General features: G+C 36.6%; 1 protein-coding gene across 4 annotated transcripts in view; it reads right to left on the bottom strand.

Moving 5' to 3' along the window:
- Positions 1–19544, bottom strand: part of SLC44A1 (solute carrier family 44 member 1) — a 231399-nt gene that overhangs the window by 76226 nt on the left and 135629 nt on the right. For all 4 annotated transcript variants that reach the window (XM_027550433.1, XM_027550435.1, XM_027550434.1 and 1 more), the window contains exons 6-12: positions 15552–15721; positions 13516–13605; positions 9171–9310; positions 8498–8684; positions 7041–7206; positions 5275–5431; positions 4461–4544 (exon numbers count right to left, since the gene is read on the bottom strand). In XM_027550433.1, the coding sequence (XP_027406234.1) occupies positions 4461–4544; positions 5275–5431; positions 7041–7206; positions 8498–8684; positions 9171–9310; positions 13516–13605; positions 15552–15721 (994 nt within the window). The remainder of the gene's footprint in view (positions 1–4460; positions 4545–5274; positions 5432–7040; positions 7207–8497; positions 8685–9170; positions 9311–13515; positions 13606–15551; positions 15722–19544) is intronic.

The raw sequence follows: 19544 nt of genomic DNA, 5'->3' as shown, positions 1-19544 counted from the left end.
AGACTCTGCATGTGAAATGTGAGCCACAGTGCCTGGCACATGATAAGTGCTCAGGAAATGATAGCTGGCATTGTAATTGGTATTATTATTTCACTGTACTCCATTGAATAAAGATAACCTCAGAGAATAGACAGGTGATTATATAAGAAGTTTTTGAAAAATAAGAATGCAAGAGATTTGCCCCACAGGACATCTGAGATATATAATGAAGCTATAATAAATATTCCAGTACTATATTCATGTAACTTATATAATACTGCACATCAACTATATTTCAAAAAAAATTAAAAACAAATAAACACAAAAACCCAAACCAAACCAAACAAAAACTCAATACTGGTAGAAGAATAGACAAATCAATGGTATAGAAAAAAAAGCCCAAAGATAGACTTAAGTACAATATATAAGAATTTAATACATGATTGAATTGACATTTCACTGCAGAAGAAAGGATAGATTAATCATTAATTGGTCCTGGAACAACGGATTGAATCCCAGATAAACTTTTTTCAAAGAAGGGAAACCTCTAAAGGACTACAAGAAAAAAAGGTAGAATAATTATTTGATATTCGAGTGGGAAAAACTTTTCTAAGTAGAAAAGCCAAGAGAGAAACCATGAAGGAAAAGTTAAACAGACTTGACAAGAGAAAATAAAAATTCAGTTCAGTTCAGTTCAGCTGCTCAGTCGTGTCCGACTCTTTGCGACCTCATGAACTGCAGCACTCCAGGCCTCCCTGTCCATCACCAACTCCCGGAGTCCACCCAAACCCATGTCCACTGTGTCGGTGATAAAAATTGATGTACATTATAAAAATATAAAAGAAGTTAACTGTGGGCATTACTACAGAATAAGATTCTCCACTCACTGAAGACTTGCTGTGTCTAAGCCCATGCTCAGAGCACCGCAGACTCTCTTCATACTCATGGTAACAGGCAATGTAAACACTACTGTTAGCCCTACTTTACATATGAGGTTCAGAGCTTATCAGACATTAATTGAAGTAAAACACTGCAAACTTATTCTCAAAGCTATTATTAAGTATATGAATGAAAGTGTTAAGTAGTTAGTCAGACACAAGTGGGTCCCTGCTCCATCCTGGATGGGGCCATCTTTCCCTCTCTGACCCGGACACTGGTGATCAGAACATGCCCAGAGATCCTCCCTTAACTGTGGTCAAGACAGTTAAATTTCCAGACTTATCAGGCCTAAATAAGATAAAGCCTTCCATCACATGTTGGCACAGGCACACCAAGCCCTAAAACCCTAAAAGGTGACTCAGTGTAACCTGGGGTTCATTATTCTGTATTTGTAATAAACTAGTATTGCAGGTTTGTCCCGGTTCCCCACCCCCTTGCCCTGCCCCTGCATGGGTTTTGCTTGGGTGCTTGTGGGTAAGTGCTTGCACACAAGGAGAAAAGTTATATAACCTAAAACTGACAATCAACATGTCAAATGATGCAGGACATAGGGAGGGACTTGCCACTACTTTGAAAAACCAATCCTATCCCCAGCTGGAGGGCTGCTTCTAGTTTCCACACAGCTCACTCTCCTTTTTTCTCTTGGGAGTGTACTTTCGCTTTGCTTAATAAAACTTCTGCTGCTTAAAAGTGTTCTATATCTTTTGATTGAATTCTTTCCTTCGGGAGGTCAAGGACTAAGTTGCCATTTTGCTGGTAACAAAAGTGTTATGTTAGACGGTGAGATCATGGGTGATGTTTTTTTCTTGTTTTGGTTTTCCAAACTCTTCAGTATTTTATAGTACATTTACTGTCAGAGAAAAGACACATTATAGAACTACCTTTTGAATTCTTTGTCACAGCTCTGTTATCTTAGAGTAAAACACAGCGAGTTCTTTATAAATAAATAAAATGGGGTAGGGAAAGAGTGATAATAACACTTACTAGGTGTCTACCAAAAGCTAGACACCGTAAGAGTTGACTTATCTGCATTATATTTCACCCTAACCTAAAGCCTATGAGGACAGGTATATTTTTTCCACTTACTGAAGAAGGAAACTGAGACTCAGAGGTTTCACCGAGCTTGCTAGGGAAGGAAACACATCTTCAACATCTGGGCTCTTTCTACTGTGGCTTCACACCTGTAGCAGAGCACTAAGGTTATACCTGCTGACTGCATGTGATAGTATTTAAGTGTCTTTTCTTACATTAGCAGATCATACACTTATACCCTGCTTTCTCAAATTTTAGAAAAGTCTCCGGAGCTCATTGATTCAGTACCACCATGATCCCCATCATGTTAAGTACTTCAAACAGATGGGTGCCCATCCTGCTCTGAAATATTTCACAGGAACAAGGGTTAAAAAATTCCACTGGCAACTGGTACTTATGCTTAAAATTAATCTGTCATGGCAAGAAGTATTCTAATATTTTTAATATGTTGACCTCATCTCAACATTTCTATGAAAACAAGAGACATGACGCTCCAATGGTAACCAGTCTCCACATTGGAATACTTCATATTCCAAGTATGAGTTTAGAATCACTCTCCCTAAACCTTCACTCCCATAATTGGTTTGCTACTATGTCAATGCTTTCCTTGAATCTTCAAGCATCATGCCTACCTCTTGAAGATGCAAAATGCACAAAACTTGTACAAGAAACACCAACTTGTAGTTTGGATATACATCACAGGACTATTAGGACTAACTTGCTGACTACTGTTTAGCTTGGAATGAGCTGAAAACTTTATATATGTTTTCACCTGTTTACCATCTTGATATCATGTGATTTGTTTCCTTCCTTCAGCACTTCTCCTTTTTGAGGTCCTTACAGTTTCACATCATTCTCTTAATCTTTTTTAGTCCAAATATTTGGTGACTAATCATTCATTCAAAAAACATTTAAAGACCACCTATTGTATACTAGGCACTATGGCAGTTCCTGCAGAGACAAAAATAAGATCCTGTCTTTAAGGAGCTAAAAATCTAAAGGAGGAGAAGAAGTAAACAGACAACTCTCATACAGTGCTCCTAGTGTTTTCACAGAGGTATGAACTGATATCATGCACTGTCAGAGGAGGAGCTGCGGTAATGAGGGAAAGTTTCTTGGAGGTGGTGCTCAGGAAGAATCATTAAAGACCAATAGGAGCTAGTAAGACATTGGAAGGAAGTTATTTTCTGCACATTTTGGAAACTGTGAGAGCAAAAGGTGCCTGTGGGAAGCGAAAACAGACAGCTGAGGTTAGCACATCTCTCTGAATATAAGCTATTTAGTGACGGATACAAAATGTAATGATGATTATCATTACTGCATCCATCAACTTTTTTGATTAAGATGACTTGTTCCAAAACCAAATTTTAAAAAACATAATTTTGCAGAATGTTGTGGCTGTTACTAATTATTTTAATAATGACCTTCCCAATACTTTACATCCGAAGAGTATTATGAACCACAGGAAAGTATTTTGCTAATGAAATGTGAAATCTACTTCTTCACATTAATCATAGAACTCCAATAAAGCAGACTCCAGGCATGCTCAACACCATCACCACAGGACTCTCTCCATTTGACTACATGTGAGTGAATGGACAGTGCAATGCTATCTTCAATCACTTAAAGGTTAATGGTGAGAAAGTCAATTTTTATCTTTGGTCTATTAGATAAGGGCATCAGTACATTAGAATTGATTTTTAGGGGCTGGAGAAAAGTGGTTAAGAAAAACAACTCAAGATGAAAAGAGTGTTTCACAGTGAGAGTCCTACATGCTCAGATACAGAAAGACAGAGGACCAAGCCACTCCTCTGTGAACTGTTACTCCATAAGTATCAATCCCTCCGTTTGACCTTAGGAATAGCACTTTCATTGCTAGTATTTTCCAGGCCAGTACCACAGTCTTCAGCAGCTGGATAAAGCAAAAACAAAAAAGCCCCATGGCATGTTAATTTTGAACAATAGTAGACAGTTGCAAAAAAGGAGTAAGTGTCACAACAACTTTTCACTAAAGCTTTCAAACAACATTAAATGAATTAAAGAACAATGGCTAGCGTAGACACGATTCTCAGGGAAAATCAAAGATAAAATGTGAATTAAGGGATAAAAGATAAATGATTTTCCTGAAAGATGGACTCTAAGGAAATTTATCCATGTATTACAATTAATTTTGCTCAGTTGTGTTCAACTCTTTGTGACCCCATGGACTATACAGTCCATGGAATTCTCCAGGCCAGAATACTGGAGTGGGTAGCCTATCCCTTCTCCAGGGGATCTTCCTGACCCAGGAATTAAACTGGGGTCTCCTGCAATAATAAGCTTTGGGAAGAATATATATTATGTTTCAAAATAAGAATATGATTAAAATAGTTATACTTGATCAAGGCACAATGTACAACACCATGAGAAAAAAACGTTTTTCAATTAAACTCAAAAACTTTATCTTGAAAGAAGAAACAATGAACCTGTCTTTGAAAGTGAGTGTTAGATGTATTTTTAAAATCTTTTACCTGATTTAAATAATTTAGGCACTTTTCAAGACACCAAAGGCAACAAATGCAAGATTTCAGCACACATCGAGCACAAGCATTTTCCTGGAAAGAATGAATAATGAAAATAATTAAAGACCAAAGAATCAAATCATACCAGGTAGCATATTATAAATTTTAGAAAAGTAAAAATTAAGAAAAATCACAACCCATGCTCTAAAGCCTCCATACTCATCCTTTTTTCCCTCAAAATGCAATGGTTGAATTACTTTTAATCAGTTCAATTCAACATTACTTAGTACCTATTGCATATAAGATAGAGTATATAAGACCAACAAAGAAGTTAAAAGCATTAAACGTAACAAAGGTTAGAGTCAGAATGATACGATCCTAGTGCCATGAAAGTGGAGAAGAGAGAGAGAAGATGCCACTTGGGAGGTTAGAGGACTCAGGGGAGGTTTCTAGGAAGAGGGGGCATTTGAGCTAAGCTATGCAGAAATGCGACATGACTGAAGCGACTTAGCAGCAGCAGCAGCATGCAGAAATGCATGTTGTTTCCACAGTTAAGGACAGGAAGGAGGGTTCCAAGGAGGAAAGTGTGAATTCACACAGAGGAATAGAAGCACAGGATATTTGGGGAAACCTGTGATTAGATAAATTTTGCCAGAGCATATGAGTACGAGAGTGGGAGATAAGGAGACCGAATTAGATTCCACTTGGCAAGGACATGGAAGAAAACATCACACTTGGACTTAATATCATTGGGAATTTTGCTACATGCAGAACTGAGATCTGGAATGTGCCCACACAAAGTCCAGAAAAGGTTTTTCCTTACCTTTCCTTTGAGCTGACTGTGAATGTACATAAGGATCATCCGTGGAATTTTGACTAACGTGATAATGAAAGAACCTTTTGCCACAGTACCAAGGTGATAACGAATAAGGCGATTCACTGATGCCAGAATCGGTGTAAATGGCAAATTCCTTTTATCCCTGTTTAAAAAATGACCAAAAAGACAACTAAAGGCTTGACCAGGATAGAAACACAGAAAAGATTTAGTTCAAAAAAGTGAAAAATTAATTCATTTTCCTTATTCTAGTTCTATGGCAAAATAGCAAAGTAACTACAAGTGTTTCAGATGTATCATGTAAAATTAATGCTTCATTTCTTTATGGTAGTTTCATGGGGTTCTTATGCTCTAATACTTTAAGTTAAATAAAACTGCTTTGAAAGCTCTTACTAGTAAATAGTTATGGCGGTATTTACATAATCAGATAATGGAACATAGAAAGATGTTAGACTTGGCACTTCATTTTAATGGAAAACTGTCAGGCCTACAGTAGTGCATAGTTAGCTCTGAAATTAGGAAAGGAAGTCACAACACCTTTTCTGATCCATACAAATTAAAGACTTGTTAACCTGTGCTAGATCCTTATATAAGCAAAAATACTGGGTTGACCAAAAAGTTCACTCAGCTTTTTCCATACCATCTTATGTGGAAAAACCCAAAAGAACTTCTTGGCTAACCCAATACCTAAGACACTAACTAGATTTATTTTTCTGATAAATGTAATTTAAGTGTAGCATGACCTGCTATTCTAATTAATGTTTAAGAAAGTTACAGGAGAGAATAAAGAATAAAATAATCACCTCCCATTTTCCTACCTCACAGAATTATCAACTACACATTTTGTCATATTGAGTTCCACTTACTTCTTAAAGAAATTAAACTCTTAACAGCCTCAGTTCTACTTCCTACAGGCATAATTACTTAGATTATCTTAAGTTTTCTTTTCTTTTTTCTTGCTTTTTTAAAAAAATTGACGTATAATCGACCTACAATACTATGTTAGTTCTGCATATATAACATAGTGATTCACTATTTCTACACATTACAAATGATCACCACAATAAGTCTAGTTGTCATCTGTCACCATACAAAATGATCACAATATTATTGCCCATATTCCCCATGTGAGACTTTTCATCCCCATCATCATTCATTTTTTTTTGTAACTAGAAGTTTGTACCTTTTAATCTCCTTCACCTATTTCACTCACAGCCTCGACCCCTCCTCTGGCAGTCACTTGATTTTTCTCTGTATCTATGAGGCTTCCCTGATAGCTCAGTTGGTAAAGAATCCGCCTACAATGCAGAAGACCCCAGTTCGATTCCTGGGTCAGGAAGATCTGCTGGAGAAGGGATAGGCTACCCACTCCAGTATTCTTGCACTTCCCTTGTGGCTTAGCTGGTAAAGAATCCACCTGCAATGCAGGAGACCTGGGTTTGATCCCTGGGTTGGGATGATCCCCTGGAGAAGGGAAAGGCTACCTACTCCAGTATTCTGGCCTGGAGAATTCCATGGACTGTATAGTCTATGAGGTTGCAAAGAGTCAGACACAACTGAGTGACTTTCATTTGAGTCTATTTCACATGAGTCTATTTGTTATGTTTATTTGTTTTGTTTTTTAGATTCCACATGTAAGTGAAATCATACAGGTATCTGACATTCTCTGCCTGACTTACTTCACTTAGCATAATACCCTCTAGGTCCATCCATGTTGTTACAACTTAAGTTTTCTGACAAGTATAAATCCTCACCTAGTAAAATAGTAGGTCACCACAGCTCCTGCCACAGTCATCTGCTGACAGGCTAAAATAAATTCACTGATCCAAATCAGGCCCACCACATGGTACCACCACATGTACTGCAGAGGCCCTGACATTTTGAACTCCACAAAGCCTTGTTCATTCTGAACAGCACTACCTAGGAAAATATCAAAGAAGGAAAGAAGAAGCACATAAGGTATAAACCAAAAAACATGGCTATTAAATCTAGGAGATTAAGCTAATTTCCAACAATATATCCCTACCCCCAAACCATTGGCATTATGATCACAGTGTTTATTTCATTAAGGGACAAAAATAAGTATCACTTCAAAAGTTGTGTAGCAGAACACTGTAAAATCAAGCATTATGTTTTCCTCAAAGAACATATATAGCTTTTAAAAGTTGCTCTGTTTAAATATAATTCTTACGACATTATCAGTTATTTAGTTTAGTTATGAATTTTCCAACACTTCAGTTTTCTTAAAGAGCTATTACTTGTCCAATAATTACAGATATAAAATTAGCAAAGTACAGAAATTAATATTATTTTCAATTGGTGGTGTGTTGAATGACCAGAGAAGTTACATATACGCTTATTATCCTTATACCACTCTTCACAATTAATTCCATTTAGACATACATAACTTTTGATATTAAGTATGGCTACAAGTAAGTCCGAGCATCTAACTATGAACTGTATCACCACTAGCTCTACATAGATTCAGGTTATTTCCAAACCAGAAAACCCCAAGGAGGCAGGTTGATCTTTGGCTATCACTGGAGTTTGAGGCAACTCCAGAGGAGCACTAATGCATTCATTAGTTCATCTCAGAATGAATCTAAATGTCTGAGTCAGGACAGGAGCTTACTTCAAATCCACAACCATCTCAAAACTGGATATGATTTCGGTCCCTACCTGGTTTAGACTCACTTTGCTGGGAAGATCTAAATATCATGAATGGGGAATGCGTTATTTTTTTTTAACTTTCCTTTTTATATTGGGGTATAGCAGATTAACAATGTTGTGATAGTTTCAGGTAAACAGTGAAAGGACTCATCCATCCGTACTCATGCATCCGTTCCCCACCAAACTCTCCTCCCCTCCAGGCTGTCATATAACATATCCCTGTGCTATACAGTAGGTCCTTGTTGGTTATCCATTTTAAATATAGCAGTGTGCATGTGTCCATCCCAAACTCCCAAACTATCCCTTCCCCACATTCTCACCCCTGGCAACCATTAGTTAGTTCTCTAAGTCTATTTCTGCTAAGTAAGTTCCTCTGTAAAAAGGTAATGTGTTATTAAAGAGCCATAACCTCTATTATTTCTGATGGCTTATCAGACCTTAGTCCATAAGTGTCTTAAGAATTATATTTCTCTGATGTTTTAAAATATTTTAATGCAAATCAGTTTCATCGCTAAAAGAAAGCAGCAACATGTCTTCTTACCGGCTGTACCAAGAAAGAGAAGTGTCATGATCCAGTACACCCAAAACAGGACAAGAGCAAAGAAAGTCCAGAAGGGCTGGAAGACTAGCAGCGGCAAGTGAATGAAGACCTTGCCAGCCACGTGGAACAAGGCAATGGTGAGAGCAACCCGCTTGCGCATCACCAGCATGACCAGGAACAAGATAACCTGTATGGAGTAATTTTACTGTAATTAGTATAATAATTATACTAGTGAAGCTCACCTATATTTTTGGAATAATGTTGTTAAAAAGTTTAAAAGGAAAAAAGTGGGAAAATAATTCATGAAAAACAGAACAACATGAGATGGCTTATTTCTTAATATACTTTTCTATAATAAAGAGAACTGTTTTTTAAAAAGTTACATTATTTCATGACAGTAAGATATATGTTCTTACTAGAAAATGATAATTAATATTCTAGGTGAAAATTCCCTCTCAAAAAGCAGGCAGTGCAGAACAAAATGTCACATCAAATAGCACCCATCAATTAGGGAAGCCTCTGAAGACTTCTGAGGAGGTCATACCCCATGGGACAGAGATTAACCTAACAGTGATCAAGGGTAGGCTTGCAATAGCTAGGGGTAAGTTTCTGCTTCATTAATGGTCTATAAATAAAACATAAACCTGAAGGACACACCGAGGCCTGTACTCACCGTGAAGACTGTTGCTGAAATGGCATAGATGAGGAGGGCCCGAAGATTGGCCTCAGCTACCTGAGGCTGATCAGGAATAACCGTTTCTTTGGGAGACTTTCTTTGCTTTGCATACAGCCACCAGAGTACACCTGTGCCAGCTGGAAACAGGAAACAATTTTGCAACAATCAGCACAAGAAAATGTGTAACATAAATCCTCAATTTTGTAGACCCTTCCTATACCTCACCATGGACTAACAGCAACAATCCATTTGGCTAGGAGGTGTGTGGCTGTCACTTTTTGCCAGCAAAGGGGGACTCCAATGACTCCACTATCATCTTCCACATTACACACTTACAAATCTTTAACTGTATCAAATGAACTTCCTTTTACTATATTATCAATTCTGAAGCTGAGAGAGAGCCCAGCAAGGATAGATACCCTTGAGAGGCACTGGTTACTGAAGAGAGCCTCAGCACCTGTTTAAGCTAGGGAGTGTGTGGAAAGCAAGTAAAGGGCATAGAAATCAGCAATGAAGGGACTTCCCCAGTGATCCAGTGGTTAAGACTCCACACTTCTAAGGCAGGGAGCATGGGTTAGATCCCTGGTTGGGCAACTAAGATCCCACATGTCATGCAGTTTTGTGACAAAAAAAAAGAACTAAAGTTAAAAAAAAAAAAAAAATCAGCAATGAAGCTGAGGAAGGCAAAGATCTTCTCTGTTGTACAATAACCCCAGTGCCTAGTGATGACACACTCACATAGTTGATAAAATATTCATACTATGAATAAATGAAGATCAAATGATAGGTAGGAACAAAGGAAATCCTTGACAGTTTGATAGCAGTGGGCACTAGAAATGGGACATTTTATCTCTATCACTTGCTCAGAGATTCTAGATTGAAGAGGGAGGCATAACTGCCTCCAAATAAGAGAGCTGCATCAGACATCTTCATTCAATTCATTCAGTATATTTTGAGTGCCCACAGCATCTACTGTTCTAGGGGTTAAGGCCTGCATGCATGCATTCTCAGTCATGTCTGACTCTTTTGTGACTCCATAGGCTGTAGCCTGCCAGGCTCCTCTGTCCATGGGATTTCCCAAGCAAGAATATCGGAATGGGTTGTCATTTCCTACTCCAGGGGATCTTCCTGACCTAGGGATCGAACCCATGTCTCTGGTGTCTCCTGCATTGGCAGGTAGACTCTACCAACTTTGCCACCTGGGAAAACACCCAGGAGTTGAGGACAGAGGACAGAGCAGTAAAAAACCAAGCCCCCAATATCACCTCTTCTGGAGCTTATATAGTTTTGGGGGAACAAAAAAAATAAGGAAACAACCAAAACCACAGTATATTAAACCTAAAAAAAAGCTGCTTAGTAAGAGGGATAGAAGTGTTAGTGTTGGGAAAGCAGTACAATTTTATATATGATGGGTAACTAAGCCCTCTCTGGGGTGAGATGATATCTGAGCAAAAGAATCAAAGACAGGGAGAAAACAAATCTATGAAACTAAGGAAAGAGTGTTCCAGAGAAGAAGGAATAGTAAGTTCTAAGATGCTGAGATGGGGCCACACCTAGCAGGAGAGAAAGTAAGAGGCCATTATAGCCACAGCAATGAGCAATGGAAAAAGTGATAACAGATGTGGGTAGAGCAGGAGCTGGCTTCCAGATCATACTGTAAGGCCTTGTAGGCTGTGGTAAGGAAATGGGAGGTTCAGAGCAGAGGCATGTATATATCGAGGTGGACAAGAGAAATGCCTGAGAGAGAAGCACTGGGCTAAGATCTTTGCAAATCAACTCAATCCATCTGCACTCAAGTCAAGAGTGAATAATGTCAAAGGGAAATTCCTTAGTATTTGTAAGCAAATACTAAGCATGAATTTTTCTTGTACTGAAGATGAGTAAGCAAAACAAATGAGTCTATGGAAAATGTTTCTGAGAAAGGGACATGCTACTTCCATTTTGGAATCTTGAAGGTACAAGAAAATTGCCTGGAAAACTATTTAATATCCTCAAAAACAGGAATAAAATACATTCTCGCTAAACAGAAAAAGTTGAGAGAAAGGCTGAAGTTACAGGAAAATATATAGAATAAGATAATTGTTACAATGTTAAGGACATTGTTCATAATATCCACAGTAGATATCATTTATTAATCATTTAAACTTGTGCCAGGAATTAGCACAAATAGATGTAACTACATTTAATTACAATGCTATTAAGTGGGTATTATCAGTGCCACTTTACAAATGATGAAATTGAAAATTTAGGGAAGTTTAATAGCATGCCAAATGCCACATATCTGGTAAGTGGGAGAGCTAGGATTCAAGCTAGAGCTAGTCCATCACTAACTCAATGGACATGAGTTTGAGCAAACTCCAGGAGATGGTGAAGGACAGGGAAGCCTGGCATGCTGCAGTCCATGGGGTCGCAAAGAGTCTGACACAACTGAGCAACTGAACAACAGACAGGATTCAAATCTACTTTTATTCTAAAAGCTATGATGCTAAAGCTGAAACTCCAGTACTTTGGCCACCTCATGCGAAGAGTTGACTCATTGGAAAAGACTCTGATGCTGGGAGGGATTGGGGGCAAGAGGAGAAGGGGACGACAGAGGATGAGATGGGTGGATGGCATCACTGACTTGATGGACGTGAGTCTGAGTGAACTCCGGGAGTTGGTGATGGACAGGGAGGCCTGGCGTGCTGCGATTCATGGGGTCACAAAGAGTTGGACACGACTGAGTGACTGATCTGATCTGATCTGATTCATCTGTTATGAACTGAATGCTTATGTCTCCCCAAAATCCATCTACTGAATCCTAATCCTCACTGTGTTGGTATTTGGAGGTGGGGCCTTTAGAAGATGAAGGGGTCATAAGAGTGGAGCCCTCATGAATAGGATTAGTGCCCTTTTTGTAAAAGAGACCTCAGGGAACTCCTATCCCTCTTCTGCCATGTGAGGACAGCCACCAGATGGCTGGAAACAGGAAGTCAGCCTTCAGATGCCAAATCTGCTGGTGCCCTGATCTTGTACGCTTCAACCTCCACAACTTTGAGAAATAAATGTTTGTGGTTTATAGGGCTATGGTGCTTTGCTACAACAGTCCAATCTGACTAAGACATCATCTAGCACCCAATTAGATTTGAAGGCTACAAACTGAAATGAAAAGTATGATGGTTGAGAGAAGGAAGAACTACAAATTAGATGAAATTGGAATAACAAAATTAAGTAATCAAGTACAGAAGTGATACTGAGGAATATAGCAGATAAACTTGAAGAGTTCTTCCTGAATGTAAAGAAAATGACAAAAGGACTAAAAATGCTAATTTGGTAGATGACTGGGGAATAACAAGAATCTTCAGTCAAAAACCACTAGAATAGAAACAATAATCAAGCACAGAAATAAAGAAAACTTTTCAAAGTTAAAAAAGATCCTCCCAAAAGAGATCATAGGCAAACTTAGTTAAGATTCTGAACTAGACAAAGATTTTAAGTTGTAAGTTAAAAATTACATAAATATCTGGTAAGTAAGGTAGGTTATGGACAAAGGAACAAACTTAGACTGATAATCAAAGTTCTCTGAAATAAAGTATAGATATAAAGCAACATAGTGTATCTCAAGAATTTTATATGCAACAATTTTACATTCACATGTGATGACAAAGGCAATCTTAGATAACCAAGAATTCAGAATATATACAGCCCACAAGTCCTTCATGAATAAATTACTGAACTCAGATTATAGTCAAAACAAATATGAATTGAAATTAAGAACTCAAGAACGGACTTTTATAAAAATAGGAGCAGAATAACTGAATCACTCTGCTGTACACCCGAAACCAACACAACATTGTAAATCGACTATACTGTAATAAAAAATAAAAACAGGACCAGCAGTTATCACTAAAACCAAGTAAGGAGAATCTTAAGGCAAAGGTAAGCAAAAGTCTTTAAAAAAAAATACAACAAATAATATTTTAACTTTAATAATAACCTGAACATGAACACTCAAATTATTTAATAAGAGCCAAAAAGTACAAATGGGCAGAAAGAAATAGAATTAGAAAGGTAGAAAAGTTTATGCTAAATTTAAAGGGAGAAGGACTCAACAAATACTGCTTCCTTTCAGCCTTTAAAAACCATAGAATTCTAGATTGAAGAATATTTTCTGAAAATATATAGGTTACCAACTGCAGAACTAAAAATAAAATGTATACTATCCAAAGCAAGGGTGAAAATAACCAGAGAAAACATAATTCATACAGCAAAGAAAGATAGGGAAAACAAAATAAGGAAGCATAAATGTAAGGAAAACATAAAACAGATGACATCAGGGGTGACAAAGGAAAAAGTAGCTTACCAAGTGAACCCAGGATGAGCAGAAATGTTAAGATCCACACAAGTATTCTTGATATATACCTGATTATCACCATCAAAATCATGGACAGAACTGTAGGGAAGATAAAGGACACACAGAATATCATTTGAAAACATTAGAAAATATAAAGAGAAACTCTTTCAATTGTTTTCTCCTAGGGAAAATAATTTGTTGCTATTGACAAGTTCACGACCCCAGTTTTGGTAAGAATGGAAACTGGCTGCTTTTGTACCTTGACTTGAGTACTTGTATCACTTGAACAGCATCACTTAAAGCCAAAAGCCCCTAACTGTGGGTTTATAAACGACAGAACAGAATACATGCAAATGCATATGGTGACTCAAAGACAGCACGGCACTGTTGTGGACTCACCACGGGAAGAGACCAGAACTCGCATGCAAACAGATGACAACACACAAAGTGTAGAGAATGACATGCCATGTTCGTGACCAGAAAATTACCAAACATAGACAGAGATCGGTTAAATTAAATGCTACACTTCCTTGTGTCATCTATGCGTTCCAGCAGGACCAACTTCTCGGATGTTTGTTTTGGCCAACAAGTCAGATGGTATATTATCTTTTTCTAGTTTTTTCTCCTCTAAAACTCCAAGATACGGTCTGACTCTATAGAATAATATCCTGAAAACTACTGAAGTCAAAATTCCTGACCTTACTTCTCAACTCGGGTCAGGAGTCTTGATTGAGAAGCTCTTCAAAAAGGAGCAAAGCTTAGCTGAGTTATTTAGCCAACTCCTATACCCACCCCAATGTGACAAAATCTTGAGTGAAAAAATCTCAAAACAAAAAACTGAGAGGATTTAACCCTTGTGTAGGGAAATTCACTTCTGAAATCATAATTTGTTTATCTCTAATTACTTAAAGTCTTGTTTCACAAACGAATAAAGATCTTAAACTTCAAAAAGAAAACTATTCTAATAAAAAATGGAATTCCAATGACTTAACAACATTATTAGCACTACATTTCTAGGTTTGGAATTTTTTTTCTTATTTCAAGTATTCAACTATTTCAGAAATCAAATAATTTTTACATAAGGCTAGACTAATAGTCAAGTTTTCTTGGGCCATTTGCAAAGCCAACTAAATGGTTGGGATCTGTGACTAGGTAATGTTATTGAGGTACTCACATTTGCAATAAATGTACAGGAACCAAAAACAGATGGGAGCGTTTCAAATATCACAGAAATAGCTTTTCATATGGACAGCATTATTTCAACTGAGTCAAGTACTACCTAAGCAAAAAGAAAATACTCTCTAATGACAAGACAGAAATACGGCTAGTCTTCTCAATGACTATAATTGGTGTTAACAGGCATAAACACTCATTTTATGTATATAACAAAATAGTTCTTTGGTTCCTACTACAGTTTACTTCTCCCAACTAAAACACTCTATAAATTCTGATATGGCTACATACAGTTCTCGGATAATATAGGGAACTTACAACTTGAAAATCACATTTATTTATTTATTTTATTACCTATTTATTGACCAAAAAACTCACTGGCTAACAAGTGGAGATTTCCTAATTTTTCCAGCAATACAGTAACATTAATTGTAGCAATGAAAAAATCATATAATCCAAATGTAACCTATCAGAAATTTATGTTTTTTGATGGAAATATATAAGAATATATAACTTCTTTTTATAAGCAAGTAAGCCTTTTGGAATCATAACTAAAAACAAAGGGGTGCTGACTCATTAAAAGAAGCCTCCTATTATCATACTAAGTGTTATTACAGACTTAGTAACCAAACTTTGGGAATATACCAGTTTTCTCCAATGAGGGAAAAGGAAGGGAAATGAGTTTCAGATATATATATATATTCCTTAAAAAATATGTGTATACTTATAACTATATATAATCTGAAACAATTATTTTGGCTATGGGAAGTTAAACAATTTACAAGTATCCCCAGCAGTATTCATATTTTGGTTAAAAGAACAGTCTTCTACTGCAATACTATGTAATAGCTAATAATGAGAAAAACAATTACCTAGTGATAACAAGCAAAGTCCCAATATAATTTCTTTGCTGGTCATTACTCCACTAATCAGCCTGTGTAAGACACTATTGTCACTGACAAAGGTGATCAGGGCCTCTGCAAACTTGGCATAGCAGGAAATGTTCACAGGAGCACAGCGATGGAAGAATGGAATAGGTGCACTGGTGACACAAGAAAAAAAATCAGAAAAAAAATTACTCCTACTTAATATAAATGCCACATCAAACACACAAATGAAAGGTGAATATGACTGCAATACACTCCACCCTCCACACATCATATGGGAGCTAAGAGCTGTGAGCTTAATGCTATGAAGATGACTGTCATGGGGCGTGATGCAAATCTTACCACAAGCTTATCAAAGAGGGTGGAGTGCATATTCCAACAGAAGACATTACCCTCCCCTTCTGAAAAGAAACACACACACATATACACACACACACAACTACCAGAAACAAAACCAAACACTTAGACTCCTCAGCCTACACATCTATCAATCAAGAGGCAGATGACAAAACTTACAAACATATACTTTATTGAACTGAAAATTAATTTTTGCCGTAAGCTATTTAAAAATAAAAAAACATATACTTTTGCTTGAAATGTGCCACCATTAATAGAATATTTGCTCTATCAGAACAACATACAAAACCTTAAATTAAAAAAGGTATTTGAGGCACCAGCTTATTAACTCATACAAAGTAGTCATACCAAGACATCAACATACAGCAGAATATGCAGCTATTTGAAACAATAACTATGAATGCTAGCATATGGAAGAACTTATAACAATACAAGGGGAAAAAATGAAAAACATATCTAATGTGATGATTACATCTCTGTATTAAAGATCTAAGAATGAGAACAGGGGAAAAACTCTAAAGAAAAATCTCTGTTATAGTCATGGGATTACAGATTCTTTTCTTTTCTTTTTGTATGTTATTATTATTAGGAGATTATTTGTGTCCAAAAAAGAATCAATTATATCAGGTTTATACTGACTGCGGCTCTTACTTGTGAAGGAACATAGCTATGTATAAAGCGTGGTGGAAGTATAGTTTGTTATAACATGGTCCTATTTTAGCTTCTGAGAGCAAGTGCGGATCTAATTAATGAGATTTTAAGCAAAGCTCTATGAACATGCCCTCAGTTGTGATTTGTTCGAATTCTAAAAGAGCCCACATGTGTCCTTATTTATGCACAACACATATTTACATGTGCATTGAGTTAAAATTAAGTTAAAAAATCACTGACTCGATGGACGTGAGTCTGAGTGAACTCCGGGAGTTGGTGATGGACAGGGTGGCCTGGCGTGCTGTGATTCACGGGGTCGCAAAGAGTCAGACACGACTGAGCGACTGAACTGAACTGAACTAAGTTAAAATTTAGTCATTACTAACATGAATCCCGCATTTTCAGAATTATGCATAGGACTATCAGTCATAGTTCTTATAACTTTTTTGATTGGACTGATGTAAGTGTGTTCTCATTCTTGATTGGTACTGTATTTTGGTCAAATTGGTGAACAGATTACATGGTTGAGCACCAAATCCCCAAAGTCTCTAATCCCAGCAAAGCAACTTTGTATGACCTGAAGCAAAACACTGTTTTTGTTTCCTTCCTCAAAAAGCAGTAAGAATGCTTCTTTTCAAGTAAGAATATAAGTGAACTATATATTGATTTTCCTTTAATATTGGTACATGAGCACCATTGGGAGTAAGAATAAGCATCTTCCATGCTGTTAAACTTTACGGAGCAATAAAATAATGTAATTTTAAAGATCTAGCCTTACCTTACTTATGCTTTACAGTAAAATATATCCAAAAATGACAATTATAGGCATGTTTATTTTTAAAAAACTGCTTCCAAATACAAATGTGGGTGTATTTGTATATACCTTCAAAATGGTGTTGGTGAAAGATAATGCCAAAGATTTGATATTTTGACACAAACTGCAGAAAGCCAGAGCATTCTGAGTAATGCTTGAATTACAGATATGTAAATCACCATTTTTTGATCAAAAGTTGTTTCATTAATGATTTGAAAATATATTAAATTATAGATTTCTTTTATATAAAATAGATTTAGTTAGAAATATTATAAGAATCAAAAAATATTAACAAGTTCTTACTCAGTGGAGACTGACCTGGGACAGAAACCTTTAAACTAACAACTGTGTTGTGACCTACAACTGCTTTTTTCCTGATACTGTCCTTGCCAGGTTAACGTCCCTGTCTAAGGACTTCTAACCATATTTTAAGCCTGGTTTTCTATCCTTCAAAACTAAAGCCCTCTCTGGTCTATGAATGTCTACATCTTCATCTGCTTTATTTATTATCCTAAAATCTCTGATGTCAACTCTGTTTAACTCACCTGCCTCCAACCTTCAACATAAAATACATCCACCTAAGAACACTGATGTTCTGTTTGTAATATGCACCAGTTTTCTTGGTCTTACTCCCGTTTTCCTTTTTCCTGTCATGTACGCATAAACCTCACACTCTGTCAAGAAGTGGCTCCTCCTAAATCTCCCATATCCTAATAGGATGTTGGTATATTTTTATACTCAGAGAGAAATACACAAGATCTCCAAAAGGGAGTGGAACCTGTGGCAAAGAAAACTGGACGTGGGTTCAGAAGCCCTGGGTGATTCTCCTAAAATTACAAAGCTGCAGGTCACTCTGTCTTTTTGCTTCTCTGTCCCTCCATGTGTCATGAAAGGGTAGGAGTTAAGTTCTCTGTAAGTCTTTTCACATATCTTCATCATCATCATGCTACTCATAAATCAGTGATTCTAAATTAATATAAGCAGGATGCCCAGTAGCTTTAGCTTTTTTCTGCTTTCCAAACTTATAATGAGGACAGCTGATTTGAAAAGGGAAGACTTATAGTCTTAAAATTCTAAGCCTTCATTTTTATTTAAGGGGAAAAGCTGAGTGATAACAGCTCTGAACTTATCCTTTCAAGTCATTTGTATACTGTATATAAACACTTGGTCAATTAGAAAGAATACTTTTATAAGTATCCTTCAAAGAAGTGGAGTAAAGTAACAACAGTTTGTTGCCTTATAATTCAATCTATGTCAGTTAAAAAAAATCTGACAGCTCTAAATTTAGAGGTATAAAAATAGCACAAGCTGATTAACTACATTGTCTATCTGATGGTCAAAATCTTTTCTTGTGGTAAGGAATAACAGGTAAATCTAGTGTTACTGAATAAAAGGAATAGAAGGCAAATAAAAGAGAGGATAACATTTGGACACAACAGCAAAAATGAAATTAAATACTTAGCTTCAAAAATAAAAAGTATTAGATTCCTTTGTCATTCTTTTTTCTCAATTCAGCTCTTTCCCAAACAGAAACAACTTGACCAGTCACAAGTTTTTAATACTTGAATTGCTTTACTATTTAAAAATTCTAAGTAATCATGGCATTGAAATGGTTTGTCTTATATTTTACCACTTAAATCCCATGTGATATAATGAATTTAAGATGAGCTATCTGATTTTGTATATCTCTCAGAAAAGTTAAACTTCTGAGAGCCTAGTACATGAGATCATTTCTACTTTAGTGTCTAACCCAAATGACACACTCTGTGCTTCTTAATTAGGAGGAAAAGCATAAAGAATTCTGTTTATAGGAAGTTTTCTACCTTTTAAAGCCCACAGAATATTGAATCTTTAAGAAGTCAATGTCATCCCATTAGAAACTAACTGATGCCGTTTCACATTATTGAAACATTAGTCAACAAGAACAAATGAATTTATAATGAGTCTTTTAAAGATTTTTTAAATTAGCCACTCACAGGAAAACTGTATCTCACCTGGGCAAACATATTGCCATTTATCTGCCTTTAAGTCCAGATTACCACAGTTAATGAGCTCCCTCAAAGTATGATGACAAACAATGCCTAATATCTTTTGTCCATATGCCTTCTTTCATAAGACAGAAGTCTGCACCTCACACAACTATTTTAAACCTCCAG

This window comes from Bos indicus x Bos taurus, chromosome 8, assembly GCF_003369695.1.
Source record: "Bos indicus x Bos taurus breed Angus x Brahman F1 hybrid chromosome 8, Bos_hybrid_MaternalHap_v2.0, whole genome shotgun sequence".
NCBI lineage: Eukaryota > Metazoa > Chordata > Mammalia > Artiodactyla > Bovidae > Bos > Bos indicus x Bos taurus.
The sequence above is the reverse complement of the archived record's forward strand: the minus strand, read 5'-3'. Positions and strand labels throughout refer to the sequence as shown.